The following is a 25,781-nucleotide window of genomic DNA, read 5'->3' on the forward strand; positions in this document are numbered from 1 at the left end:
CAATGAACAATGATTTTCATCTTCAAAACACCTTTGAATATTTATATTTTCCATTAGTGGATCTATCTTTGTGCAAAGTCATGGGAGATTTACAATATCGTCGCGTGATGTTATTCATTTACGTCAATTATAATATTCGGTACAAAGAAACCGACTCGATCATGATTAACACTTTCTGTATAAAATGGTATGGAATTAACGATGAACCATATATTGTTACCGGTAATGTCTTTCGAATCTTGTCACTTGTAAACAACATGACGTTCATTTTTTTATTACTGAAATAAATTTCATTTTTTTGACAGCAAATGTGTCAATCGTATCTTTCTCTATAAATTTCATTCCCCAACCCACTTTTTTTCATTCGTACAAAACATGGATCCCGAAAAGCAAAAACCCTTAGAGCTCAACCAAGAAACAAACCAAATCGTCCAAGAACTCCTGCAAATCTTTCAACGGACAGAAAAAAACCTTGATCTCCTTCAACAAACAAATCAAATCGTCCAAAAACTCCTGGAAATTTTTCAAAAGAAAAATATAAACTTACAACATACAAAATACCATTGAAAGCATCTCCAAATGGTCGGGAAACATCAAACAAAGCAACAAGGTATTACATAATTACACAACCACGCTCAGGGATAGATGATCCCTTTTCACTCAAAAAACGTAAAAGATATCAATATCTTGGTCCTGGAACATTTCTCAAAAAACGATTCGCACGTGGTGATCCTGGTATCAATCGTTTGGACAGAATCGCCAAACAACATGTTATAGACTATTCCAATGCCAAAAACATACGAGACAAATGGAAAGCTGACCTGAAAATGGTCAACGCCATCGATGCACTTCCTGGTAAAAAATCACGCATGGAAAAATTGTCACGAAATATTATCGCCGCTAAAAGAAAATTCAAATTGCAAATAACCCTCACCTATAAAAACAACGCATCAACCATCATCATTATACCAGTAAACTCGTAACTTACAAGAAGACATCATGGTTCAAAGAAGAAAAAACAGATGGAGAGGAACAAGAAGAAGAACATCAAACAGACAGAAAGGGGGTCTCCTACCCTTAGCAGCACTCGTTCCAGCATTCATCGCCGGAGGTAAAGCCATCGGATTAGGTGCTCTTGGAGGAGGTGCTTCATTTGGTGCTAAAAAAGCTCTAGAAGCTGTCACCAGGAAAAGCAGGAAAAAAACCACCAAAATAAAGAGACCCCATGCTTTAACACCTAAACAATTACAATTTCTGAGAAAAACCAGACCCATTTTTGGAAGAGCTGTCGGCTCCGCCGAAAAAATAAGAAAAAATGTGTTAGGAATATCATAACCTTTGTAAATAAACATTCCCTTTTTCAAACTCTTTATTTTGTCTACTTATTTTATTCATCCATGATTACGATGAATGAAAAATGACACATAAAAGCTTCTTTTATTCTTTAAATTTTGATCGCATTCATAAAAATTTTTTTCATCTGTAACAAAAAATGGAGTAAGAAAAAACAATTCTCCTAAAACTCAACCAAAAACAAACCAATTCATTCAAAAACCTTTTACAAATCAACAGAAAAACCTTCATCTTCTTAAAGAAACAAACCAAAACATGAAACGAGTCACAGAACGGGAACGCCTCCTCATACAACGGTGTTTTCGATTGACATCGACTTCATTCACTAAAAACAAAAAAAATTCGCACATTAAAAACAAAATTCACTAAAAAGAAAAAAATTCGCACATTAAAAATGCGTTTTTGGTTATGACATCTTATAATAAAATAAATTTTACCTTCTTGTATTATCAACTTAACTTTTAAATATCATACATGGTGTTTTCGTATCTTGTGGCACAATCACCACATTCAGAAGCCTGTCATCAATTACATCCATCGTTTCACTCGCTAAAAAGAGTTGTTGAGTTGTTATTCAACTATCTCACAAGGTTTGTGTGCGAGTGTGGAGAGTGGAGTATGCACACGTCGCTAAGGGCTCTCGTTTTGGTTGCCTTTTATTGCGTCTTGGCACTCTCTAAATTTAATGGAACAACAACTTCTTCTTCAGTTTCGCCTTGGTATCAATATGGAGTTGGTTGCTTTGGTCTTGGCGTTTTTTTCACGAATATCTTGCCATCTTCAGTTCGCATTGGTGTGCGTGCTAGATCTGTTGGTTTTTGCTACACCAAATTCTCCTTAGCTAGATGGTCGAAACACGGTTCTACCTGTTTAGTTATTGCTGGACATGACCCCCCGCTGGATACTACTGTCTGGATGGATATTTCTAGGAATCCAGGTCCTACAAACTATTTATTTGATATCTGCTCTGGCGGTCAAAATCTGGTTCATGGTGGAAATTTGCATATTTCAAGTTCGACTCGAACAATAAGCACATCAAATAATGGACCAGGAGCAAGGTTTGGAATTCCATCGCTGATTACAATGCGGCCGACTGTCACCACTTGTTATAATAGGCCAGTATTTCGCACGCTCACGGACGTTCCTATTGATATAGCACAGTGCTCTTCACTTCGAACTAACTTAATGAAACTCTGTAATTTGAATGCAAGATCTATCAAAAGCAAATCTGCGGACTTTCTGTGCTATGTTAAATCGTGCGCTGCGAATATTTTCGCAATTACTGAAACCTGGTTCACCGAAAAAGACTCAGCTCATAGAGCGGAGGTGACTCCGCCAGGCTACATGTTATATGATCATGCGAGATCTGGTCGCTCCGGGGGTGGTACAGCTTTATTGTGCCGTGACAGTATTAGCGTGACGAGAATCGCGGCTGGCGAGAGAAAGTCATTCGAGTTCTCTGAGTGGATCATTCTTGGTCGGGGCTCTCGGAAAGTCGGCGTCGTTGTTGTGTATCGCCTGCAGTATTCTTCTTCTCATCCTGTGTCTGTTGATGTCTTCTTTGAGGAGTTTTCAGCCTATCTGGAGTCAATCATCCTTTCCTCAGAGCCGTTGCTGATAACGGGCGATTTTAATATTCATGTAGATGTTGTCGGGGATCCTGTTCGCGCGAAATTTCTTGATCTACTCGAAGCGATGGATATGTTGCAGCATGTTACTACGCCAACTCACGAATCGGGGCACACATTGGATCTAATTATCACACGGCAATGCAACGCCCTGGTCAAGGATCCACCTGTTAGTGATTATCATATTTCTGATCGCTGGTCTGTTGCTTAATCTCGACAAGCCAACAATCACCAGGAAGACGAAAAACGATTAGGAAGATTAAGAACATCGACATTGCTGCACTGTCTAATGAGCTTGCTGTTTCAGATTTGTGTACTAACACTCCAGACGATCTCAACGATTTGGTGCACTGTTACAACACCACTCTTGCGTCTGCATTAAACCGTCATGCTCCACTTGTTACTAGATCTATTCCAGTGCGTCCTCTGGTCCCTTGGTTTAACAACGATATTAAGGAAGTGAGAAAGGAGAGGCGTAAGGCAGAGAGAAGATGGCGCCGCACTGGCCTCCTTTCTGATTTACGGAGGTATAAGGTCTTGAGAAATAAAACTAACAACCTTATAACGGAGGCGCGCAGGGTGTTTTACAGAGAACTCATCGATGAGAACTGTGGCGATCAGAAGAGATTATTCTCGGTAAAAAAGCGGTTGCTTGGTAGCGGTCGTGAAATTCAATATCCATCTTTTAAGGACAAAGCTGCTCTTGCCAATAAGTTCGGTGAATTTTTCGCCCAGAAGATTGTCACCATTCAGGGTAAGCTTGATGAAATGTCAGCTGACGTGTCACCTAGTAATACTGACTCCCAGCCTGAAGTATCTTCGATTGAGCCAATGACCAGTTTTACTCTGCTCACTGAACATGAAGTACGGAAATTGATTGAGGCCATGCCCAAGAAGTCATGTGCACTTGATCCTATGCCAACTCCCCTTCTTGTCGCCTGTATTGACACTCTGCTCCCTGTTTTAACCAAGATCATTAATCTTTCACTGCAGAATGGTATATTTGCTGACCAGTGGAAATGTGCCTCGGTCCATCCCCTGTTGAAGAAGCACGGACTGGAACCGATTTTTCAGAATTTCAGACCAGTCAGTAATTTACAATATATTTCCAAACTTACAGAAAAGGCTGTGTTCATACAGACGCATGGTCAGATGGTCACCCATAACATCTATGCAGAGCTGCAGTCGTCTTATCGTGAACACCATAGCACGGAGACGGCCTTGCTCAGTCATGAACGATGTTCTTCTGAAAATGAACTCGCAACACGTGACCCTGTTGATCCTTTTGGATCTTAGTGCGGCGTTTGACACGATCGATCATTCCATCTTGTTGGATCGGCTGACCAAGATTGTTGGCTTGCAGGGTAAAGCGCATGACTGGTTCCGCTCGTACCTGTCTGGTCGGAGTCAACGAGTCGTAATTGATGGATCAATGTCAAAGGAATTTTCTCTGGACTGCGGTGTTCCCCAGGGTTCCCGCCTGGGTCCACTGTTGTTCGTTATTTACACCTCTTCCCTCTTCAGGGTCATTGAACGTCACCTTCCTCAAATCCACTCCTACGCCGATGACTCCCAACTCTACCTTAGCTTTAGGCCGGGTGATGATGATGCCCAGGATGTCGCGCATCGCGCTATGGAAGCATGTATTAAGGACATTCGAAAGTGGATGATTGATGGGCGGCTGCTACCGAACGACACGAAGACTGAGTTCCTTGCTATCGGAACTCGTCAGCAGTTAAGCAAACTTCGCTCTTCTAGCATAGAAGTTGGCAACCAGAAGATTGATCGTTCTTCCAGTGACAGGAACCTCGGCGTTATGTCAGACGAATCTCTGGAGATGAACAGCCATGTTAACCAGATATGCAAGACCTCCTTCTACCACATTCATAACATTAGGCGTTTATCGAAATACTTATCTAAGGAATGCAGACAATCATTAGTCCATGCTTACGTAACTTCAAGGCTGGATTATTGTAATAGTATATTATATGGGTTACCCAAGTACCAACTATCGAAATAACAACGCATACAGAATACGGCAGCCAGGCTTATAACGGACACAATGAAATTCGATCATATTAAACCGGTACTTTACAACCTTCATTGGCTGCCAGTAAATTACCGTATCCAATTTAAGATCTTGCTGATTACTTTTAAGGCGATTCATGGCATGACTCCTAGTTATTTAAGTAATCTGATCTGTATCAGAACATCGTCTAGGTATTCATTACGCAATAATGATACAATATTTTTAGAACGCCCAAAAGGGGTTATGCGCGCAACTTTAGGTGCCCGCTCGTTTCATGCCTCTGCGCCTGCGCTGTGGAACAGCTTGCCTGCGCACATCCAACGAAAAAAAATAAATTCCATTTTCTTTCAACGATGAAAGGTATAAATATATAAATTAACCCATTGACACCTGAACCGCCCGTAACCGCCACAAACTCGGCCCCAAGCACCCGCGCGGTTCTAGACAGGTCATCAGAATGGAATGTGAAATCCGGCTTTTTGATTGGTCCATTTGTAACACGTGACCAAAATACCCGATTCTGATTGGTTACACGCTATACCGACTCACTCTTACTACTTACACATACATAATCAGTTGATGATGCAGTTTGGAGATGTCGCAAGGTTCGTAGAAAAGGCAAAGTACGCAAAAGTTTGCCCACAGTACAACTTCAAGCAATACTTTCTGACCCACAGCGACTAGTGAACTTGAAGCTTGAGATTGACGATACTATTGATGTTGGCGAACATTTTGTGAAAGCCACGTATTTTTTGGAAGGGGATGGTCCTTTGGTTTTTGCTTGTTATGAGAAACTAAGCGCCGTTTCCCAACTTTGTCAAGCTCCTTGTTTCCTTAACGTCCGTGCAATTGCAACTGCAATTTCGGAGGAAGACCTATGTCAGAACGTAACAGCACTTGAACGGAGTGCGAAGGCTTGCGTTGAGCCGGCAATTACGTGGTTTCTGAGAAAGTTCAATGTCGATCTTTATGATGTAGTGGTAGCATTCAAGGCTGCCAGACTATTCTGCCCTGTTAGGATCCAGTGACTTAAGCCCACAAATACATTAGTAGAGACTCTGAGGGCATTTCCTTTCCTGGATAGTGATACTACCATCGACGGTCTCAGAGCCGAGCTTCCTGCCTATTTGGCTGCCACTGAAGATGTTGTTATCCCGACTGAAGAGAAGGAAGTCGAATGGTGGTGTGGGCACGAGGAGTAACTTCCTCGTTGGGCTCCCGCAGTGAGGCAAGTTCTCCTTGTCCAACCATCGTCTACTACGGCAGACAGAGTATTTTCAATACTGAAGGCGTCCTTCAACGAGCAACAGAATTGTGCTCTTGTTGACAACCTCCAAGCCAGCGTCATGTCACAGTACAACAAACGCTAAGGACTTCAAATATTAATTAACTGTATATCATTGGAAAAGTTTTGACCGTATCAGAAGTTTTATAAACAAACAATTTAACACTTTTCACTTTATTCAGATGCTGATACACACGATGTCCGAGTTTCTACGTTTTGCTTGAAATTAAACAAAGCATTTTCTGAAACCAAAGTAGAATTATTTTGAGAATCGAGCATAATTTGAGCATTATTTTTGACGTAAAGCGGAATTTCTAGGAGCATAAAATGCCAGTTTTAGTAGCATAATCGGGAAAGGCCTAGTGATGACTTATGATGAGAAGAAAAATATCAATTACAGGATTATTAGTTGATCCAAAACCAAATTCTCTGCCCTAATATTACATGAACTGTATGGCAGACAGAAAGGAGAATTACTAATGAGATCTTGGGATAGAAAGGGTTAAGAGGGCACACGAGTAGAAACAGCTTCAGGGCCGGGAAAAACAACGCCATTCCTTGATATCAGTTTTAAATGGCTAAAGGTAAGGTTAATGTTGCGATTAATATCCAAATTCAAGTATATAGAACACTGTTATTAGCCTTTCTCTATAACATAAAACTAATTCTTGAAGAAAATGAGAGGTTTGTACATGTATGTAAACCGGAAGTGACAGGAAGTGTTGGAATTCCCCAGATTTTATGCTACAAAATATACTTTCACCTACCCAATCACGCAGTTAAATCCATCATTCGTAAAAACCTTAAATAACTTCAAAATGATCCGGAAAATGGTACTATATTTTTGGCAACCAAACTAAATTCATGGGCAACTTTGAGGTCAGAATTTCCATACAAATTAAGGATCGTTCACGAATTCCGCCTCAGCCAGACCCAGAGCTTTTCGACGGTGTTGACCTGGGACTAGCCTTGCGCGAGGTGTAGCTTCTGTTGCTTGTGTTGTGTGAGAATCCAGTAAACTCCCTTTCCTCAAGCGACACAGAAGTAGGAGCTTCTTTTCTTTCACACAGGTATTTTGGGGTTTGTGTATAGTTTTCTTTGAACTTGTATAGAAAAATATCGAGGTTGCCCTCCAGACACAATCTTCAAAAAGTGAAGGTATTTGAGTAAGGATATCGAAACGAAATGCGGAATGATGAAATATCTCCACCAGCCTTCGCTGGTAGACTATGAATTGGGTTGATATCCCCATCTAGAGCATAAGATATGTTTGTTACCCAGCTATCTATGATTTAATCGTTCCAATAGGTGCTAATTTTAAACATGCGTGATCGGCGCGCTGTATATCAAGGTTGCTCTCCATACACAATCTTCAATGGGTGAAGTTATTTGAGTGAGGACATCGAAACGAAATGCGGGATGATGAAATATCGCAACAAGCCTTAGCTTGTAGATGATAAATTGATTTGATGTTCCCATCGAGAGCATAAGATGTGTTTGTTACCCAGCTATCTGTGATTTAACCTTTCCAGAAGGTGCTAATTTCTAACGCGCGTGATCGGCGCGCTGATCAGAGCCGTTGCTTCTCTTGAGCCAAATAGAATTCGTATCTAGACCAACCAATATTCTTAAATAGATCGCTTGAATTGATTCAATGCTGAAAATAATTGCAGTTGAACTAAATTCCATATCCAAGAGAATTCGCTGGTAGACTATGAATTGGGTTGATATCCCCATCTAGAGCATAAGATATGTTTGTTACCCAGCTATCTATGATTTAATCATTCCAATAGGTACTAATTTTAAACATGCGTGATCGGCGCGCTGTATATCAAGGTTGCTCTCCATACACAATCTTCAATGGGTGAAGTTATTTGAGTGAGGACATCGAAACGAAATGCGGGATGATGAAATATCGCAACAAGCCTTAGCTTGTAGAAGATAAATTGATTTGATGTTCCCATCGAGAGCATAGGATATGTTTGTTACCCAGCTATCTGTGATTTAACCTTTCCAGGTGCTAATTTCAGACATGCGTGATCGGCGCACTGATCAGAGCCGTTGCTTCTCTTGAGCCAAATAGAATTCGTATCTAGACCAACCAAAATTCTTAAATAGATCGCTTGAATTGATTCAATGCTGAAATTAATTGCAGTTGAACTAAATTCCATATCCAAGAGAATTGCGCGTCTTGATCAGTGGCAAAGTTTACTGAACTGTGTAGTGAAATAAAAACGTAATCATGGCGGACAACGGGTGAACTAAAGCCTTTCTCTCTCTAGACACTAAAGACAATAGCTAATTCGCCTACTCGGCGACCAAAAAGCCAAATAGGCGTGTATTCGCCTTTTCCAAATTTTCTATTAATGGCACTTATTGGGATATTGCACTTTATGCTTTAAGACTGCATCTTGTGAAACAAAATACAAACTTAAATTAAATCAAAAGTAAAGCTTTTTGGATAATTTTCCACATGCTTGCACACTTTTATAACAAAATGCATTTGAATTTTCTATTCCATGGCATGGCATGAATTTATTCTGAAGAATATCTCCACCAGCCTTCGCTTCTAGATTATGAATTGAGTTGATATCCCAATCTAGAGCATTAGATGTGTTTGTTACCTAACTATCTATGATTTAATCATTCCAATAGATGCTAACTTTAAACATGCGTGATCGGCGCGCTGCGGAAAGCGTACTCCGACATCCGTCAAAAGGAGGTCATCTCGGGTAGATTTCCGATTACGAAATCCGAGCTCGCCCTATGTTGTCTTCGTGATGAAGGCCCTATTTAGCATATTAGACCCGCAAAACAGAGAAGAAACGAACACGTGCTTCGTTTTCGCTCATGACTTCGTATTAGCGTTAAGATATTTGCATTTTTTCCCGTTGCTTCCTATATTACAGACTCCAAAAAATTTCTGCGATGCCTCCTTTTCACGGATGGCCGATTACAACTACAACATAGTGACACCTCCACGAAATCTGTCAAAAGGAGGATGTTAAAACACCAGAGGTCATCTCGGGTAGATTTCTGATGACGAAATCCGAGCTCGCCCGATGTTGTCATGAAGGCCCTATTTCGCATTTTAGAGCCGCAAAATAGAGTAGAAAGGAACACTTACTTCGTTTTCGCTCATGACTTTGTATTAGCGTTAAGATATTTGCATTTTTTTCCATTGCTAACCTATATGACAGATTCCCCAAAATACATTTGACGCCTCCTTTTCACGGATGGCCGATCACAACTACAACGTAATGACATCCTCACGAAATCTGTCAAAAGGAGGATTTTAAAACACCGGAAATCTTCTGGATTTCTGATGAAATAAATTTAACGCAGTTACGTTCAGAGTTTAAGCGATATATTGTTATTTCTAATATGGTAATTGATTAAAAAATTGCACATTACCTCGATTGGACGGAGATTAAATTTGAACATAATGTAGCAGGCGATATTACTTTTGTCGACAAGGATAATCCGTGACTTGTCTCACCGATTACATTTTCTCTATCTGCGTTGTGCCATGATCATAATTGAAAATATTCTATAATATTTTTTACAATATTTAGATGAGGATTTTCAATTCTAAACGCAAGAGCGAACTTAGGGAAAGATCTACAAGAAACAGTTTCTCATGAATACATTTTAAAAATTCTTTTCGCTGACTTCTACATAGATAAAAATTACTACATAGTTATATTTCACTTCGACGATTATATTAATAAACAATTAACGGGAAGTTCTGAGAATCAGTTTTTTTTCAGTTTCGACAGATTTCGTGGAGGTGTTTCTATGTTGTAGTTGTAATCGGCCATCCGTGAAAAGGAGGCATCGTAGAAATTTTGTGGAGTCTGTAATAAAGGTAAGCAACGAAAAAAAAAAGGAAATATCTTACGGCTAATACGAAGTCATGAGCGAAAACGAAGCACGTGTTCGTTTCTAATCTGTTTTGCGGGTCTAATGTGCTATACACAGTAAAACAAAACACAAACTTAAATTAAATCGAAAGTAAAGCCTTTTGGATAATTTTCCACATGCTTGCACACGTTTATGACAAAATGCGTTTGAATTTTCTAATCCATGGCATGGCATGAATTTACACTGAAGAATGAAGATCAGACTGGAGTAATTCCTGATTGGGTGCGCCAGTCAAGTGTGCTCATTGAACTTTCATATCCAAGTATCTGCACTTTTAAATGCTTTAGAAAATCCTCGGAAAGAATAGTTTAATTTTCACCTAATCACTTTCTAATCACTCCTTTTATCACTTTCTTAACAGTTTCTTCAATAGACAAACTCGTTATAGCTATCCTAGAATGCAGGAAAACTGAGGTCCATCTTGTTAGCAGTATTTGAGGAATGAGTATTGATACTACAGGAAATTTTGTGTAGATGCAAATAAACGGTCCTGTACCTTAAGTGCTATGACTGTAACTAAGACCTCCTGCGGATTTTTAACAAAGAATTAGGTCTTTGTGGTTTTCACAGCCAATCAAATTCAATTCTAAATTTTATTTGGCTATGGGAGCAGACTACACTGAAAACCAAACATTCACCAAAATATGGATGCATTTACAGCCAAATAATTGGCCTGACCAAGACAGTAGTTCTTGATGAGGCTTAATCCCTGGTTTTCTAGATTGGTTTGGGTAAGGGTTAGTTTGGGGTTAGAATTGAATTTGTTCACATTACTTTTAATTAATGAATTAGGTCTGCGGGCTGTAGAAGGCCTTCCAAAACAAGTATATTTTGTAGGGTAGGTACTGATACTAAATTTTACAACGTTTTTTATTTCAATGCATTGGGCAGCATATGCAGTCAAAGCTATATGAAAAAAATAAGCCATCAATTAGCAGCCGCTTACTGGAAATTGTACATACAGTTGTTTGGGTGTTATTAGGCCATGTCAGTGTGGAACAACCGGCAGTGACAAGGAATGTAATGTAAAGAGGTTCTTAGAGCCAAAGAATTATTATTGCCAAGCTGCTGTAGAGATATATATATAGATAGTATATAGAGATAGATAGGTAGTATAAATAGTATATAGAGATAGATAGATAGTATAAATAGTATATATAGATAGATAGTATAAATAGTATATATAGATAGATAGATAATATAAATAGTATATATAGATAGATAGATAGTATAAATAGTATATATAGATAGATAGATAGATAATATAAATAGTATATATAGATAGATAGATAGATAGATGGATAGATAGATAGTATAAATAGTATATATAGATAGATAGATAGATAGATAATATAAATAGTATATATAGATAGATAGATAGATAGATAGTATAAATAGTATATACAGATAGATAGATAGATAGATAGATGGATAGATAGTATAAATAGTATATATAGATAGATAGATAGTATAAATAGTATATATAGATAGATAGATAGATAGTATAAATAGTATATATAGATAGATAGATAGATGGATAGATAGATAGATAGTATAAATAGTATATATAGATAGATAGATAGTATCAATAGTATATATAGATAGATAGTTGGATAGATAGATAGATAGATATATAGATAGTATAAATAGTATATACAGATAGATAGATAGATAGATAGATAGATAGATGGATAGGTAGATAGATAGATAGTATAAATAGTATATACAGATAGATAGATGGATAGGTAGATAGATAGATAGTATAAATAGTATATATAGATAGATAGATAGATGGATAGATAGATAGATAGTATAGATAGATAGTATAGATAGATAGATAGTATATATAGATAGTATATATAGATAGATAGGTAGATAGATAGGTAGGTAGATAGGTAGATAGGATAGATAGGATAGATAGGTAGATAGGTAGATAGGTAGATAGGATAGATCGATAGATAGATAGATAGATAGATAGATAGATAGATAGATAGATAGATAGAGGGGTTGTTAATAGCTTTCATTTTCCATATACTAACTCAGAGGCCTGGCATTTACATGTAAATATTACTAATTAACAAATACAACATCCCTCAGTCTTAGCATGCATAATTTAAGTGGCATGGAGGCTTCTGTAATTTCTCTATTGGCAAGTTATTCAGTAATTTACCCCCCTTATTCTGATTTTTGTTGATATTCTTTCCCAGACTGTGCAGTTCTACTGAAAGTGTTGAATTATGCATATTGAGAAGTTAAAGCTATTCCTTCATGGTTTGCCTCCTGATTGCCAAGGCAGCACTTTAAAAGATTTTCTTGAAGGTAATGTTTTAAATAGTTATGGAAAAAGTACTTATGTATGTGAGGTGTATTGTATGTTTTTTGATATTAAGTGGTGGTATGATTAATAATTCCATTTGTGCCCACTAATTGAAACTTTTGGCTTCCCCTAACTTTAAAATCTGTTATGTTACCGTTCTGTTCATTAGCTTTGGACTCCAAGCCCAGCATTCTTTTAGGGGCCCGAAATTGAGATATAGTTGCCTAAAAGAGTATTTTTGTGGCCAGAGAAAAGGAATAAACAATGGAAAGAGAGAACAAAATGGTACAATTTGTACATGACATAATACACTGCCAATCACATTGCTTATCCCTAAATAATTCATTTGGCTAGTAGCTAGTGTTCCAAGCTGTAATCGTTTAAGGTCACCACAGAAACTAAACAAAAATAAGGCACCTAAAATTGCAACATGAATACCAAATTTGGCAACCTGTGTTTGATGGTCATCTGGCAAGTTGCAATATTTGTGCAAATTAGTTTTTAAAGTCCGATGTAAGAGTGATGTGATCATTTTCATAAATCTTTTTTTTTTTGTTCAGTCATTTTCTTCTATAAAACTTTCAAACCAAATGCCAGTTCTAATGCTGATGCATCAATCAGTGTCAAGCTTTAACAACCCCCACTCCCCACTGGCAACCCCCCCTGGCATTGTAACTTTTGAAGATTGCATATTGTGTTCTTACAAATGATGTCCTGGATCAGGGGGCTGTGTACATAAGTTTAATGGTTTGTAATCTTTGCAATAGCCTTGTCAATTAAGGTCAAGTTTTATCAGGATATGAAAGGTTGGCATTTAACTTTTTGTATCATTTTTAAGTGGAAAATTTTTTCCACTCTTCTACTCACAACACACACACTAAACAACCTACATTCCATCACAAACCATGAAAACAACATCCAAATTCCAATCAGAAAATACCCAATCATTGCACTATTTGAACATTAAGAAACTTTTCACGTGCTTAAATTGTATTCCAACCATTCAAATTCTATTTTGCTACATTAGCCTTTGCTCTATCATGGGTCATTCAAACAACCTGTATTTGATCACGTATTCTATCTGCATAGTCCAACCCTCTGAAAAAATTCACATGGAACTAATTGCTATTGATAGTGTATTGTTCACCCAATTCTCTCATGTTTTGACTTTTTCTACTGATAAAATTTGCCTTAACTACGTGGGACTTAACCCAATCCCATGTTAATTCCTTGTAAAAAAACAACCTGCATTTTAAGGTATATTTCTCACATGGAGGACAAAGTCCAGATAGGCAACAACCAATGAAGGAGCCCTTTTTGAAATATTATCCTTACCTCTTGTTCAATGTATCTTCACTTATTCAAGATCGCAATATATCTTTGGTTAGGGTCTATTAGAAGTACAACAGAGTTTCAGTTTGCTTTTTGTTGTAAAATTACGCAGAATTATATTTTTGAGGCAACTTACTGTAGATGAATAATTTTGATTTTCTCTCTGTTTGAGAAATGGCAGGAAGTGTAGTCTCTTTTGCAATCATTATTTGGTCTTGTGTGACAAGACCAGACAACAGCTGCGAAGGAGACAACACTATGTGTGGCACCAATACATTTCCATTTTACTTAGAAGTATTTAGACAATAGAGATTATGGACCACAAAATAGCTGTTTGAGTTCATATAAATTAGGTTTTTTTCTGTCTTTCTCTTCAGATGAATTAATGCGATATTTTCGTTCTTTTGAAAGTTATGCCAAAACAGTGAAAACATTAGGTACACATTATGTCCCATCTCAACCCACACCAGCCGAAAAAAATAACTTTTACATGCTACGCATGCCTATGTTTCTATTTTGTAAATATGTAAATCTTTTACGTTGCGCAATGGGAGAAATGCAAAGATTTTAAAATCTGATCTAGTTTTGGAAAAAAAAAACTAACCTTGCTTCATTAGTTGTTCCTTTGTATCGTGTGAGTTTCTTGAGCTAATTTAGGGCTGTCTAGCTCAGTTTTAGTTCAAATCCTTTCCTTCAGCTACTTGTGATAATACAGGCGCTAATGGGACTAAATTTTTCACTTTGGCGACCAAATCCTGGAAATCAATCATCAAATTGGCGATCATATTCCTTCTTCATACCTTACCCAAAGATATAGTTATTTAAAGATTTGTAAAGATAAATCTGTGGCGAACTTCCTCGTTAAGTTTGTTTTCGAAACGCAGCGGCCTCTGGACACCATCTTGGATTTAGGCAACATGGCTGGTGGTGTATGACCCCTCTGGTGTCCTAATCTGCTAGCGACTTGAAAAAAGAAATTCCTATAAAGGGATAATTTTACTTGCCATTAAAATTGAGATAGCTAGATATTCACATAAGTTTCAATTGTCGAGTTATTCTTTTTCTTATGAAAAAAAAAGAATAACTCTGCTTTTCCTTGGGGTAGAGTTGCACAGAACACGTCATCACAACGGAATGTGCTACACATAAAATTAATCACCCTAGAGTAACCTTGAAACGTGAAAATGTGTGATGTGTGATGTGTGATTAGCTTACTCGCATGCATCTTAATTTAGTAGTGAGGAAGTGTGGAAATATGCAAATATGCAAATTAGTCTACCTTACTCACATTTATCTTAACTTGGTAGTGTGTTTCAGCCATGTATAACTTTTGCAATAAGTGCAAGTTATGCAATAGATGACTTTAGCGGAGGTGCGCGTGAAGTGATCAGTAATCTTAATGTATCTCTTGGTATTTCCCTTGGGTTATGAATGAAAGGACAGGTTTTGCATCGTGAGCAAGCACATTATATAGTTCCAGGTTGGTTAAGCGGTCGTGGTCGTAGCTTACGTATGGTCGTAACCTCCCCCTCCCCTCCCCCCCTCCCCCCGCCAAGGCGAAACGGAAGCGAGGGAACGTCAACGAAAACCTGACATCTAATCGTATTCTGTGACGTCACTTTTTTTTGTAAGAATATGTACATCCGATTCTTTCGTGAATTCTGATTGCCAAGAGTTGGTAATTTACTTTCATACAAACGAACAAGATCGCGAACAACAGAGATCTACGACGAAGTTTTAAGGCAAGTTTGCGCGACTTTCGGGACAGTTCAAGAAGCACAGCAGAAAGCCATAGATACGTTTTTCGTAGGTAAAGATGTCTCCGTTTTGTTACCAACCGGCTATGGAAAATCTTTAATAAATCAAGCGGCGCCAGTGATGGATCGCCTCTCTTCTCTAGAAGAAACCGGTTACAATATTTATTTTGCCTCCCGTTAAAGCTCTCATAGAAAGCCAGGTGCTCTATCTCAGTGGACTTGGGCCAAGAGGATTGTCCCTCTTCAATTTTCGGTTTCTTTGCGAACGGCGCTGCGAAGCTATTAAATTAAAGCTAGTTGTTTCTTGCAGCGATTTTTTCGACTGAGAAAAGAGTCGCTCTTTCTCCACGCTTGCAGCGTAACTATCTCCTAAAGAAATCTGTAAAAACCTTGAGATTCTGCGGCAAATGATCCAACGACGACCGTGGCACTATTTACAAATGCAAGAAGAAACTACGTGGACGTTGAAATCTAGTTTCGTAAGCGCGATCCTAATCGAACACCGTCCTCTTCTAACTCTATGCAAAATGTCGCTCATAATCTTTTGCTATATCCTTAAAGTAAAGTACATGTTTGAACTCGGACGCTAAATTGCAAATTAACCCGAAAAAGGGAAAACACCTCGATGATGTTCTTTTCTAACTCGATAACCTTTCACGCTAACACGTGCCACTTCGCAAAAACTATTATCAAGTTACGTAATTTTGCATAGGTTAGAGTGACGTTTCACCTTGGCGGGGGAGGGTACTGTTACACATAGGCTATCGTGGTCACCATTTACTGAATTACAACGGCCTGTTTGTATTGTCATCCCGGCCTGATTTGAACGGTCACGTAAAGCAGAATTACTTGAATAAAGCTAAGAATAATCTTTAGAGTCAAATTCATTTCATGTTTATTTCTGGGAATCAATGTATTACTGCTTTGAGTGACTTTCGACTTTTTAGATCGACGTCGGATTTCACCGGTTTAAAATCACAGCGTGCGCCGCCATCTTGAATTACACAAAGGATGGAGGTCCTTCATTTCAAACTCAACATGTGGCTAAAAGATTTGTTTTCTAGCTTCTCATATATCCATTGGACATACGTGAGAACTTTCGAACAGAAAGGAAAAAAGTGTCGAGGGAGTTCAACTACCTCAAACTGCCTTGCCCGAAGTTTAAGCGTGGAGGCAAACGTTTTGCTGGAGTCTGGTCACGTGACTCCGAGACGTTTGCGGTCACACGCATTCGGAAACAATCGTAGATTTAAAACTCCCTAATACGGGTTTTGACACTTACGAGAAAAAAGTATTTGCGGGCAGGCCGTTGTTTGCTTTTGTCACGTAACGGGGGGAAGAGAGTGCGTTGTGTGACGAGACCAAATAACGGCTGTGAATGAGATTACAGGAAGCGTGGCACCCACGTAGCTTATTTTTTTATAATTATTGTTCAGAATCCTGTGGCGATACCATAAATTACGTGTGTCTTATTTTATTTCAGATAAATTGGAAGACTATTTTTCTGCTCTTCATTGAACAATATTTTCATTGGAATCTTTTGAAAATCAATGCTCTTTTTCTATGACAAAAATGCAAACATCAGTTACTTAGTGTCCCATTTCAACCCACCCATCCAAAAAAAAACTCTTACATGCGTAGTATGCCCGTGTTTGGCAGGTTTTTCTTAAATACCAGTTAGTGTAGAAGACTTCTGATCGATTCATTTCAACGTGAGGTTCTTGGAAGGCTTTACATGTATTTCTTATAACAAGGGCATTTACTTTTGATTAAACTGCGATGGTTGCACGAACTTATAGTAATTTATATGGGCTACGCAAGCCGTCAACCTTTTTTTGTACATCTTCATTGATGCATTCGTGGTATTAGAGGCTTTCTTCATCCTGCATGATGAAGAAAAACCATTTTTTTAAAAGCAAATGAAGCATAGAAGAATGACTTTAATTGTACGAAAACTGAAATGATTATCAAAAATTGATTATATATATATTTTTTACTTATCATCTATTTTCAACAATGTTATGGTTAGGTATTGAATGTGAATATATCTGTGTAAGTTGACGAGTTTGTTCCATGAGCTGGAGTATGGGCAAAATGAATGACTAAATGACTATGACGCAGGAGCAACTTTATCCTCCATTCGGAAGGAAGAGTCGTTCAATATTCTTCGATTTGAATAGCTGACAAAACTCTTTTCGCTTTTGAAGGGTATGTTTTGTACAGAGCCTTAATGAAAAATTGGCAATCAACCTTTTTGGAATTGGGTACCACATAGAAATATTTAGGAGCCAAGTAACTGCTGAAGAAAAAAAGTTAATTCACTCCGGAGAGACTTTCAATTGTGCGTCGTCTTGGAATTTTAAACTTATTTCAATGTTCCAACTTAAATGTATCAAAAGGGATTAGAAAAATTCTGTTTATTCACAGGGAAAAACTCTGATTTTAACCTAGTTCCATTAATTTATTTGACTACCGGTGGTAAATAAAAAACACTGAACCCCTAGTCCATGGACCACCCCGATGGACTACCTAAATAGCCCACCCTGAAATGGACTGAGCGTGCAAAGATCTCTTTTCGAATGAGTACTATTGAAAATACTGCCATTAATATACTCACATTGTGTTGTATAATTAAAATTTCCAGACACCTGTGCTTGGAACTGCATAATTTCTTGGAAATATTTACATTGCTGACTCTGTGTATTCACCGCCAGAATTTTTGTATCGTGCGGAAAAGAAAATAAACCAGTAAAACCTTCTTCTTTATTTTCATGAGCCAATGGCATAAATTTCTCTAACAAAAAATTTATTTTTTTAAAGCAATATAAGTTAACGATGGCAAGGAGACTAAGAAAGCCACCAGGCTTATGGGGTAGGCAACCTCACTAACAATATTATATTTATGAAAAGAATAAGTGCCGCGAAGGTGTAGCTAGGCTAATTCGGTGTTTATTTAGGAAAAAATTCTTTCATTTCCGTCTTAAGTAGCCGCTCCCGCTAAGAGCGGTCCTCCCGACTTCCCGTCGGAAAAAAATTTCTTTTATTTTTTGCCCATGAAAAGGGTTTAGGACACATGTTTTAAAAATAGTTTAGTTGTTCTCCAATTCTCTTTTTTTGCGTCACCACAAGCCAAAAATGATTTTTGGCCAGTCTACAGGGATGGAGTGTAAATTTCAAAGATTTTGTCCAGCGCGCAGCGACTGCAACAATGTAGCTCATGGGATTCTATCTTGTTACAAGTTACAAGGTGTATTCACTTAGTTCACAGACAAAATATGGAAACTTCAGCTGAAATATTTTTCATACCAGCGGGATCACTATTTTTAAAACATGTGTCCTAAACCCTTTTCATGGACAAAAAATAAAAGAATTCTGGCTTCCTTCTTCTCTTTTAGAGAGGGAAGTTTAGTCTGAGTGAAGATCATTATGACTTTTAACATTACATTATTGTTTGGAAGTAGCCTACAATGTCATTTAACGATCTTCAACACTCATCTCTCCGGTGAAGGCTGCTAAAGTAAACTTGTAATATGTAAATTTGTCTTTGTTGGCTTCCATCACAATTTTGGTGTTAGCCCAGGGTATCGACAGGGTAACACACACAAACAAAGCCCTCAAAATAGCGTCCTTGCAATGTTCAAGGTAAACGAAAATATGCAGTGAAGTTTACTTCAGGTAAATAATCGGCATTAGAAAAGTCATCGGCAGATGGCAAAGTGAGAGCCAGACTGAGGAATGTAAATCAAAAGTCCCTCTTGACAACAAATAAATTGGTCAACGTGTTAAGATCTAAAAATCACAGTACGCATGGGTTATCTGTGACACTGTTCCCTCTCTAGAAAAACCTATGCTCCCTTCCGCACCACATTTTACCAAATATCCACCTTCGTCTTCCATGATATTGAGATCATAACCGACGTTTTGTCCATAGATTTCGATTTTGACTTTTGTTGTTAATATCACCAAATGTGATTTGTTTTGTTACGGAGTAAGAATCCGACGTGCCTATTATCTAAAAATTCCATCTTGACTGAAAAATTTATATTGGCATCTGTTTCTTTTTTTTAATAGGAATTTATGACGTTCCTGGTGTCATCACTAAAGTTAACATTCCGTCAAAAAAGGTGAGTTTTAATTTATTTCAGAGCCGGTTCGCTCTAAAGGAGAGACCACCATTTTGTAATAAACTTGGTTTTAAGCTCGCACGCCGGCGACCAATTTGCAGGAAGCACAACAAGCGGTTCACAAAAAGCTTCTTTTTTTATTCCCGATAGCAAAATCATCATCTGAGTCAAGTCTGCATAGCTCCTGATTGTTCAAAAAAGATGATCAAGATATAGCGATATATAATCTCTCTCAATTGGTAAAGACTTAAATCATTACGAAGTAATGATGGATCGACTTTCTTTTATATTTAATGCCAAGCAAACAAGTTTTAGGTTTTTTCCATCATGGCTAATGTGATAATGTTGTAGCTGTGTGCTTGTGTTTCTTGCTTTCTTTATCTTTTAAATTGCGTGTTATCAATTGAGTGTTATGCTTGTCTGTAAGGCTAGTTTGGCAGCCTTATAAGTCGTCTACCTAGTTTGCTTTTATCAAAAATCTTTATTGAAAAAAATTTGTTTTTCTTCCAGACATATGCTTTTGTGTCAGTATCTCACACAGAGGTAGTGGACTTTTTGCTGAGAACTGTAAGTGTTTCAAACTGGTAAACAGGAGTAATTTTTTTTTTTATTATTGATGAAGTCAATCAGAACTTTATTCCCAGCATTATCAGTCAGTTGAAGAAACCTATGTTTCTACAAACCTGGAGGAGCCCTGATTAGCTATCAAATCAAAGCTAAATACTGGAAAAACTGAGGTTGTGAAATGACTTGCTTATGGTAACATTAGATAAGGGTCTTAACAGGGTGATGGCTTTTTCTTCTGACGGTTAACCTTTTAGCCAATTAACCTCCTTCCTTTGTGATAAAAATGAGACAATTTTACGGTTAATTTTTTTACGAATAAGGTTTAAAATTTTTTCTGTTTTTACGCCTAACGATTGAAAGTTTTTACCGTTTTATTGACACCCTCATAGATTGGTAGAGAGATGTGATGGTGAAGGATAATTTTACAAGATATACATGATTTAACATATTTACATATACGTTAGGTTTATTTTCGTTTTCTTAGACTTTAAAGTGTAGCACATCGCTACTAATACCCTTAACCGGACAAATAACTAACTAACTATAACTTATAAGAGAGATGCAAGAGGCACTTTTAAAAAGGCCTCATGGTCAGCACACTCAGGATTGAAACTTCCACGTTTGAGCCCTGGTTAAATCATTGTGTTGTGCTCTTAGGAAAGTCGCTTTACTTTTATGGTGTTTCTCTCCACTTGGAATTTTAACTGGCTTCCAAAAAAACTACCAGGAGAACTACAAACATTTTTTTATGATTGCCTTTAATGAACTAGCACCATTACGGAAGGACTAAAAAATATGAATTCTCCTTGTGCTTGTCACTTCACACCTGAACAAAAGCAGAATAAGTTCTCAGCTTGTGCGATTTCCATTCCTTTTGCACCTGACTAAATTTTACAAGGATGCTCTAAAACTTAACAAAATGTCAATGAATTAGTAGATTAAAAGATCAAGTAAGTTTTTATTCTTTACTTTGGTAGAAGAAGTTGTGGTTTTAATCGTGATGGAGTCCATGCAATGATATTAATGTACACGCCGTATGTATGAGAAAGACTACAACATTCGGACTGAACAATGCCACACATTTAAAAGGCAGTCAGTAGAAACATTGCAATCTAAATCATACATGACTCTGGGATGATATATTATGATTATTACTTGGGATTATTTACTATAACTCACTTTTCACAGACTCTCCTGTATTGTGATGACAATGGACAGTTCTATCAAATAAAAGCTCGCCATTACAAAAGACCGCAATACAAAAAAGAACATCAACGGGATAAGTTACCAGACAAAGAATCTCAAGGACATTCCACGGATGGAGCTAATTCTCAACCAGCTAAGTATACAACACCACAACATGTTCATCAGCTTACTCCAGACTACAGCATGTTGTCGTTTTCAAAGCCAAAGAGAAGAAGGAGGAGGCAAGATGACTCAATAGTCTGGTTTTGTGGCATTGGCTCTACTTCATCAAAGAGGAAACATAAAGGGAAAAAGAAGAAGAAGAAGCAGGTTGGCGTTGCCTTCTGTTTGGCCTTTGATACTTTCAAATATGATCTTTCATTGAAACAACCAGCATTAAATCTGGTCAGTCAGTAGCGCTTGATTACAAGTTTTTTTATGGTTAATAACCTGGGTCCGATAACATTCTACCCTATGTAGTATTCTTGTCATTAAGGTAGGAAGGGTCCATCTTGTTCATTTTTAAAAAATGGTCCAATTGAATTTATTTTGTACTGGCTGTGCCCATTAACCTGCCAATGTAATTAACTGGGTATGCTGTAATCAAGTAAGTGTCATTTTCCAACTAAGTCCTTGGAACATAACTGTGTAATGATGAACTTTATTTGAATGCATTCATTTCAATTTTTCTAATGATCTGACAACGTATTTAAAACATTACTCTGGTACCTTCTTTACTGGATTTTTTGTCGTCATTAAGAAATAATTTATTTGAGCAAACCATAATATCCTAACAATTATCATTTACTTATTTACTCTTCAACAGAAGAACAGAAGATTCTCTCATTTGCTTTAACAAAAATGTGTTTAAAGCTGCTTGGAAAACTGACCTCTTCTTTGCAAGTTACATTTCTTGAAAACTATGCAATAATTAGCTAATTGAATTCGCCAGCAAAGTTTTGAAAAGATTTGTCAAAAAGGGGTTTAAATTTCAATCAAAATAGGACATACTTCCTTCATTTCAATCCTTTACTTTTCATTTTCTTCCCTTTACAGTCATCAAGGCAAGAGCTTCTTAAAAGTGAGTCATTTCAGTTTGGAAGCCTTTATCCGGAAAGTAAGAGTAGCAAAGAGAATATGGGACTAACAGAGGACATAGCAGTTAAACAAATGGAAGACAGTACTGCACAGGTGACCAGTCTGGAATCAATAAAGCAAGATGAACATGTTCCCGCCATGGTTCTGAATCCCAGTAAATGTTTGGGTCCTAAGAGGTAGGATCTGCATGTACTTATCCTTAACAAAATTGTTTAAAAAATATAATTAAACGGTTGGATTCACACGAAAACTTGTAGTGAAGCTCACATCAGTGAAAAGGGGTAGGAAATACCTTGCTTTCAAATACATTAAGCGGATTCAAAGACTGCAAAACTAGGGTTGAAGTCATGTTGCTTGAGCACACCTTGGAACTTAAAGAATTAAAGCATTGATGATTTTGTAAATGGACATGTATTGAAATTGTCGTGCTCAATTAATAAACCCTTTTTATTAATGACAAATAATAATGGTTTAATTGATATACTATCCCCAAAGTGACTTAACTCTTGAGTTCTCTCCACTAAGTCTTACTTGGTTGGACATGACTTGTCTGCCTTGAAATTGTAGTACCTACCCATCCGTCAGCAGTAAAATTACTTGCTTCCTTCTATGTACTTACTATTTTCATTTGATTTTAATTAATTTTCATTGACTCCGGACCATTCCCTTGTCGCTCACATACTTCTGACTTTAAAATGCAGGCATCATCATCATGTACTGTTTTGCTAACATTTTTATGAATCAGAAGCCTTAATTCTTGTACATTAAAAACCTACAGCCTTTAATTTTTTGTCCAAGAAATCAATTTTTTAGAGAAATTGAGGCTGAAATTTGAAACAGGTTCTCACGAGTAAGTGAAGTAATACAAATAGAAATGAGACTGAGACAGATCAGCAGTGACACGGTCTCGTAAAAATGTGTCTTGGGCGATTAATTCTTTGACTAGGAATTAATTACTATTTTAAATAAAACAATCAACTTCATTTGATTCAGATAAAATAGATAAACTAGTTTGTCATGACAAATAGACTGCTAGGAGATATTTCACGGACATTTTCTGAAATTTAACAACTCCATGCATGCTTTTTGTTACATAACTTGTTACATAACCTCTTTTAAGAATCGAAACAGCCGTATTCCATGTTCACTCTTCAGCCTGACCAGTAAATTATGAAAAAAAAAATACAGCAATTGCACTCTAGAGTAGAGTGATGGAAAAAAGATTAATACTTTCTCAACCTTCATGTTTGGATACAGCTCAAAATCTCAAGTCATTGTGGACCATAGCTATCTTGGTCCAATGTGCCTACAGTTAACTAACCCATCATCAGTTGCCGATGTAAAACGGGAAATAATGGAAAGGACTGGACTTCCAGTAAGAAACCAACATCTATATTGTAATGGAAAGAAGGTAAGTGTGATAAAGGAAATAAGTTTATGGAGAAAACAGAGTTTTAATTAGCAGTATCAATGGTAAGCCACACCAGACTTCACAGAGGAAAAATTACACTAGTTAGAAACGTGGAACTTAAACTTGAAATATTGGCAATCCGTTTTGATTGAATGCTAGTACTATAGAAGAGGAGTCTCTGATATAGCTGAACCGTGACGTGCACCTCAATCACGGAACTGTTTTCATCTTACTTTTTCTTCATCTTTAAAAGTTAATCTAAAGAATGTACCTGTTTATATCTATTAAAATTACAGTGGCATCTTTTATATTGTTCTTCGTTCTCAAAAGTGTTCCAGCATGGTAGGCTTTAGTGGCCCTGCATTAGAAGTGTTTCAATGACAAAGCACCATGAAGGTTTAATAAACAGGATTTTTTGGAAAAAGCCTTAACTTTCTATAACATTTTCTCTCGCATGTCTTTCCAAAGCTTCGTGATGATCTGAATCTGGAGTCCTTACTTGATGACGATAATGACAGTGTCACGCTTAGACTATTTGAGGGCTTTCTAAAAGGTGGAGGTAAGAAAGCGATCTTACAACTATTTTGGTCTAAATAATTAAGAGTAAATGTCAGTAAAAATCAAGGAAAATTCAAAAAACGTGGCCACGGTCAAAAAATCGATTTCTCTCATACTTTGTCAGTTTGAAGGCCTAGGTAAGTAACTGAAGGATATGAGGTTAGTTTTTTGAAATATTCCATATAACGGCAGAAAACCACGAAAAACGGTCACCCTACCGGAAGCTCGGATTTCACCTGGCGGAAACTCGAAATTTTACACTTTTCAGCTTCTCGCTACACAGACGTTTACATAGCTGTGAATCTTTCTTAAGTATAATTGAATACATTGATTCTTCCTTAGTCAAACCATGGGAATTATTTTTATCTCTGCTTATTTTTGAGCGAACTGAGACCCGATTAAGAAGACACACTTTTCTCATTTACGCGAAGGTGTAAAATAATCCAAACTCAGCGACGAAAAAAGCTGACCGGTAGTTCTTCAAATCCTCTGATATTATTACCAAAGACAGTTCAGTCATTGATATTTAGGTCTACGGTTTTAAATCTTTAGGATCTAGTAGCACTTTTGCATGAACGCCGATCAAAATTCGAAAAAATTCCAATTGAGCGCCTTTGAAATCATAACAAAGCACTATTGAATAAATTAACTCCTCGGCCAAAGTTTGTACATAAAACATAAGGGTTTTGCTTTTTTAGCGGTTTGAAGCGTTTTAAAAATATATATTAATTTTAAATATTGTCTACACAGGTAAAACAAACTATGAAACACCAAAATTACCACGAGCTGAAATTAAATCTCACAGGCTCGCTCCCTAATCTGAGTCACGCACGAGCGACTTCGCTACAATTAGTACAGTAACAAACAGATATTTACATCCGTTGATTTTAAATAAGTCGTATTTTTAAAATATCTTGCTCGAAGATTTGCCAGGTTTCCCAGTTAACTTGCTGAAAAAAAAAGAAAACCTTAATAGTAATTCTAGCTCAATTAGAATTGATTTTATTTAGTATGAGAAGTTTTGTGCCGTCGAAAACCAGTCGGAAGTAACTGTTTCCACGAAAAGCAAATATTGCATCGTTCTCTAAATAAACAAATCTACTTAACCATATAACCAGAGTATGTTGTTGGCGAAGTTAATAGACATACATAACAACGACGTCTTGCTCGTTCTTGAATATTGTCGGTGGGATTTGCGGCGCAGACGAACGCA

General features: G+C 37.3%; 1 protein-coding gene, 1 long non-coding RNA gene and 1 pseudogene across 2 annotated transcripts in view; 2 read left to right on the top strand and 1 right to left on the bottom strand.

Annotated features, from left to right (window-relative positions):
* The window catches only part of LOC136283584 (uncharacterized), a 215,570-nt pseudogene that overhangs the window by 13,251 nt on the left and 176,538 nt on the right, over positions 1-25,781 (top strand).
* On the bottom strand, positions 1,240-14,753 carry LOC136283556 (uncharacterized). The gene is made up of 3 exons (XR_010718834.1): positions 14,473-14,753; positions 13,872-13,927; positions 1,240-1,678 (listed from the first exon to the last, which is right to left on the bottom strand). It is a non-coding gene; the product is annotated as an uncharacterized lncRNA (long non-coding RNA).
* LOC136283555 (sterile alpha motif domain-containing protein 9-like) overlaps positions 7,284-25,781 on the top strand; it is a 47,032-nt gene continuing 28,534 nt past the window's right edge. Inside the window, exons 1-8 of the mRNA XM_066172584.1 lie at positions 7,284-7,365; positions 12,427-12,538; positions 19,697-19,749; positions 20,260-20,316; positions 21,505-21,831; positions 22,558-22,775; positions 23,857-24,010; positions 24,479-24,569. Coding sequence (XP_066028681.1) covers positions 12,457-12,538; positions 19,697-19,749; positions 20,260-20,316; positions 21,505-21,831; positions 22,558-22,775; positions 23,857-24,010; positions 24,479-24,569 — 982 coding nt within the window. The 5' untranslated portion in view covers positions 7,284-7,365; positions 12,427-12,456. The remainder of the gene's footprint in view (positions 7,366-12,426; positions 12,539-19,696; positions 19,750-20,259; positions 20,317-21,504; positions 21,832-22,557; positions 22,776-23,856; positions 24,011-24,478; positions 24,570-25,781) is intronic.

This window comes from Pocillopora verrucosa, chromosome 9, assembly GCF_036669915.1.
Source record: "Pocillopora verrucosa isolate sample1 chromosome 9, ASM3666991v2, whole genome shotgun sequence".
Classification (NCBI taxonomy): domain Eukaryota; kingdom Metazoa; phylum Cnidaria; class Anthozoa; order Scleractinia; family Pocilloporidae; genus Pocillopora; species Pocillopora verrucosa.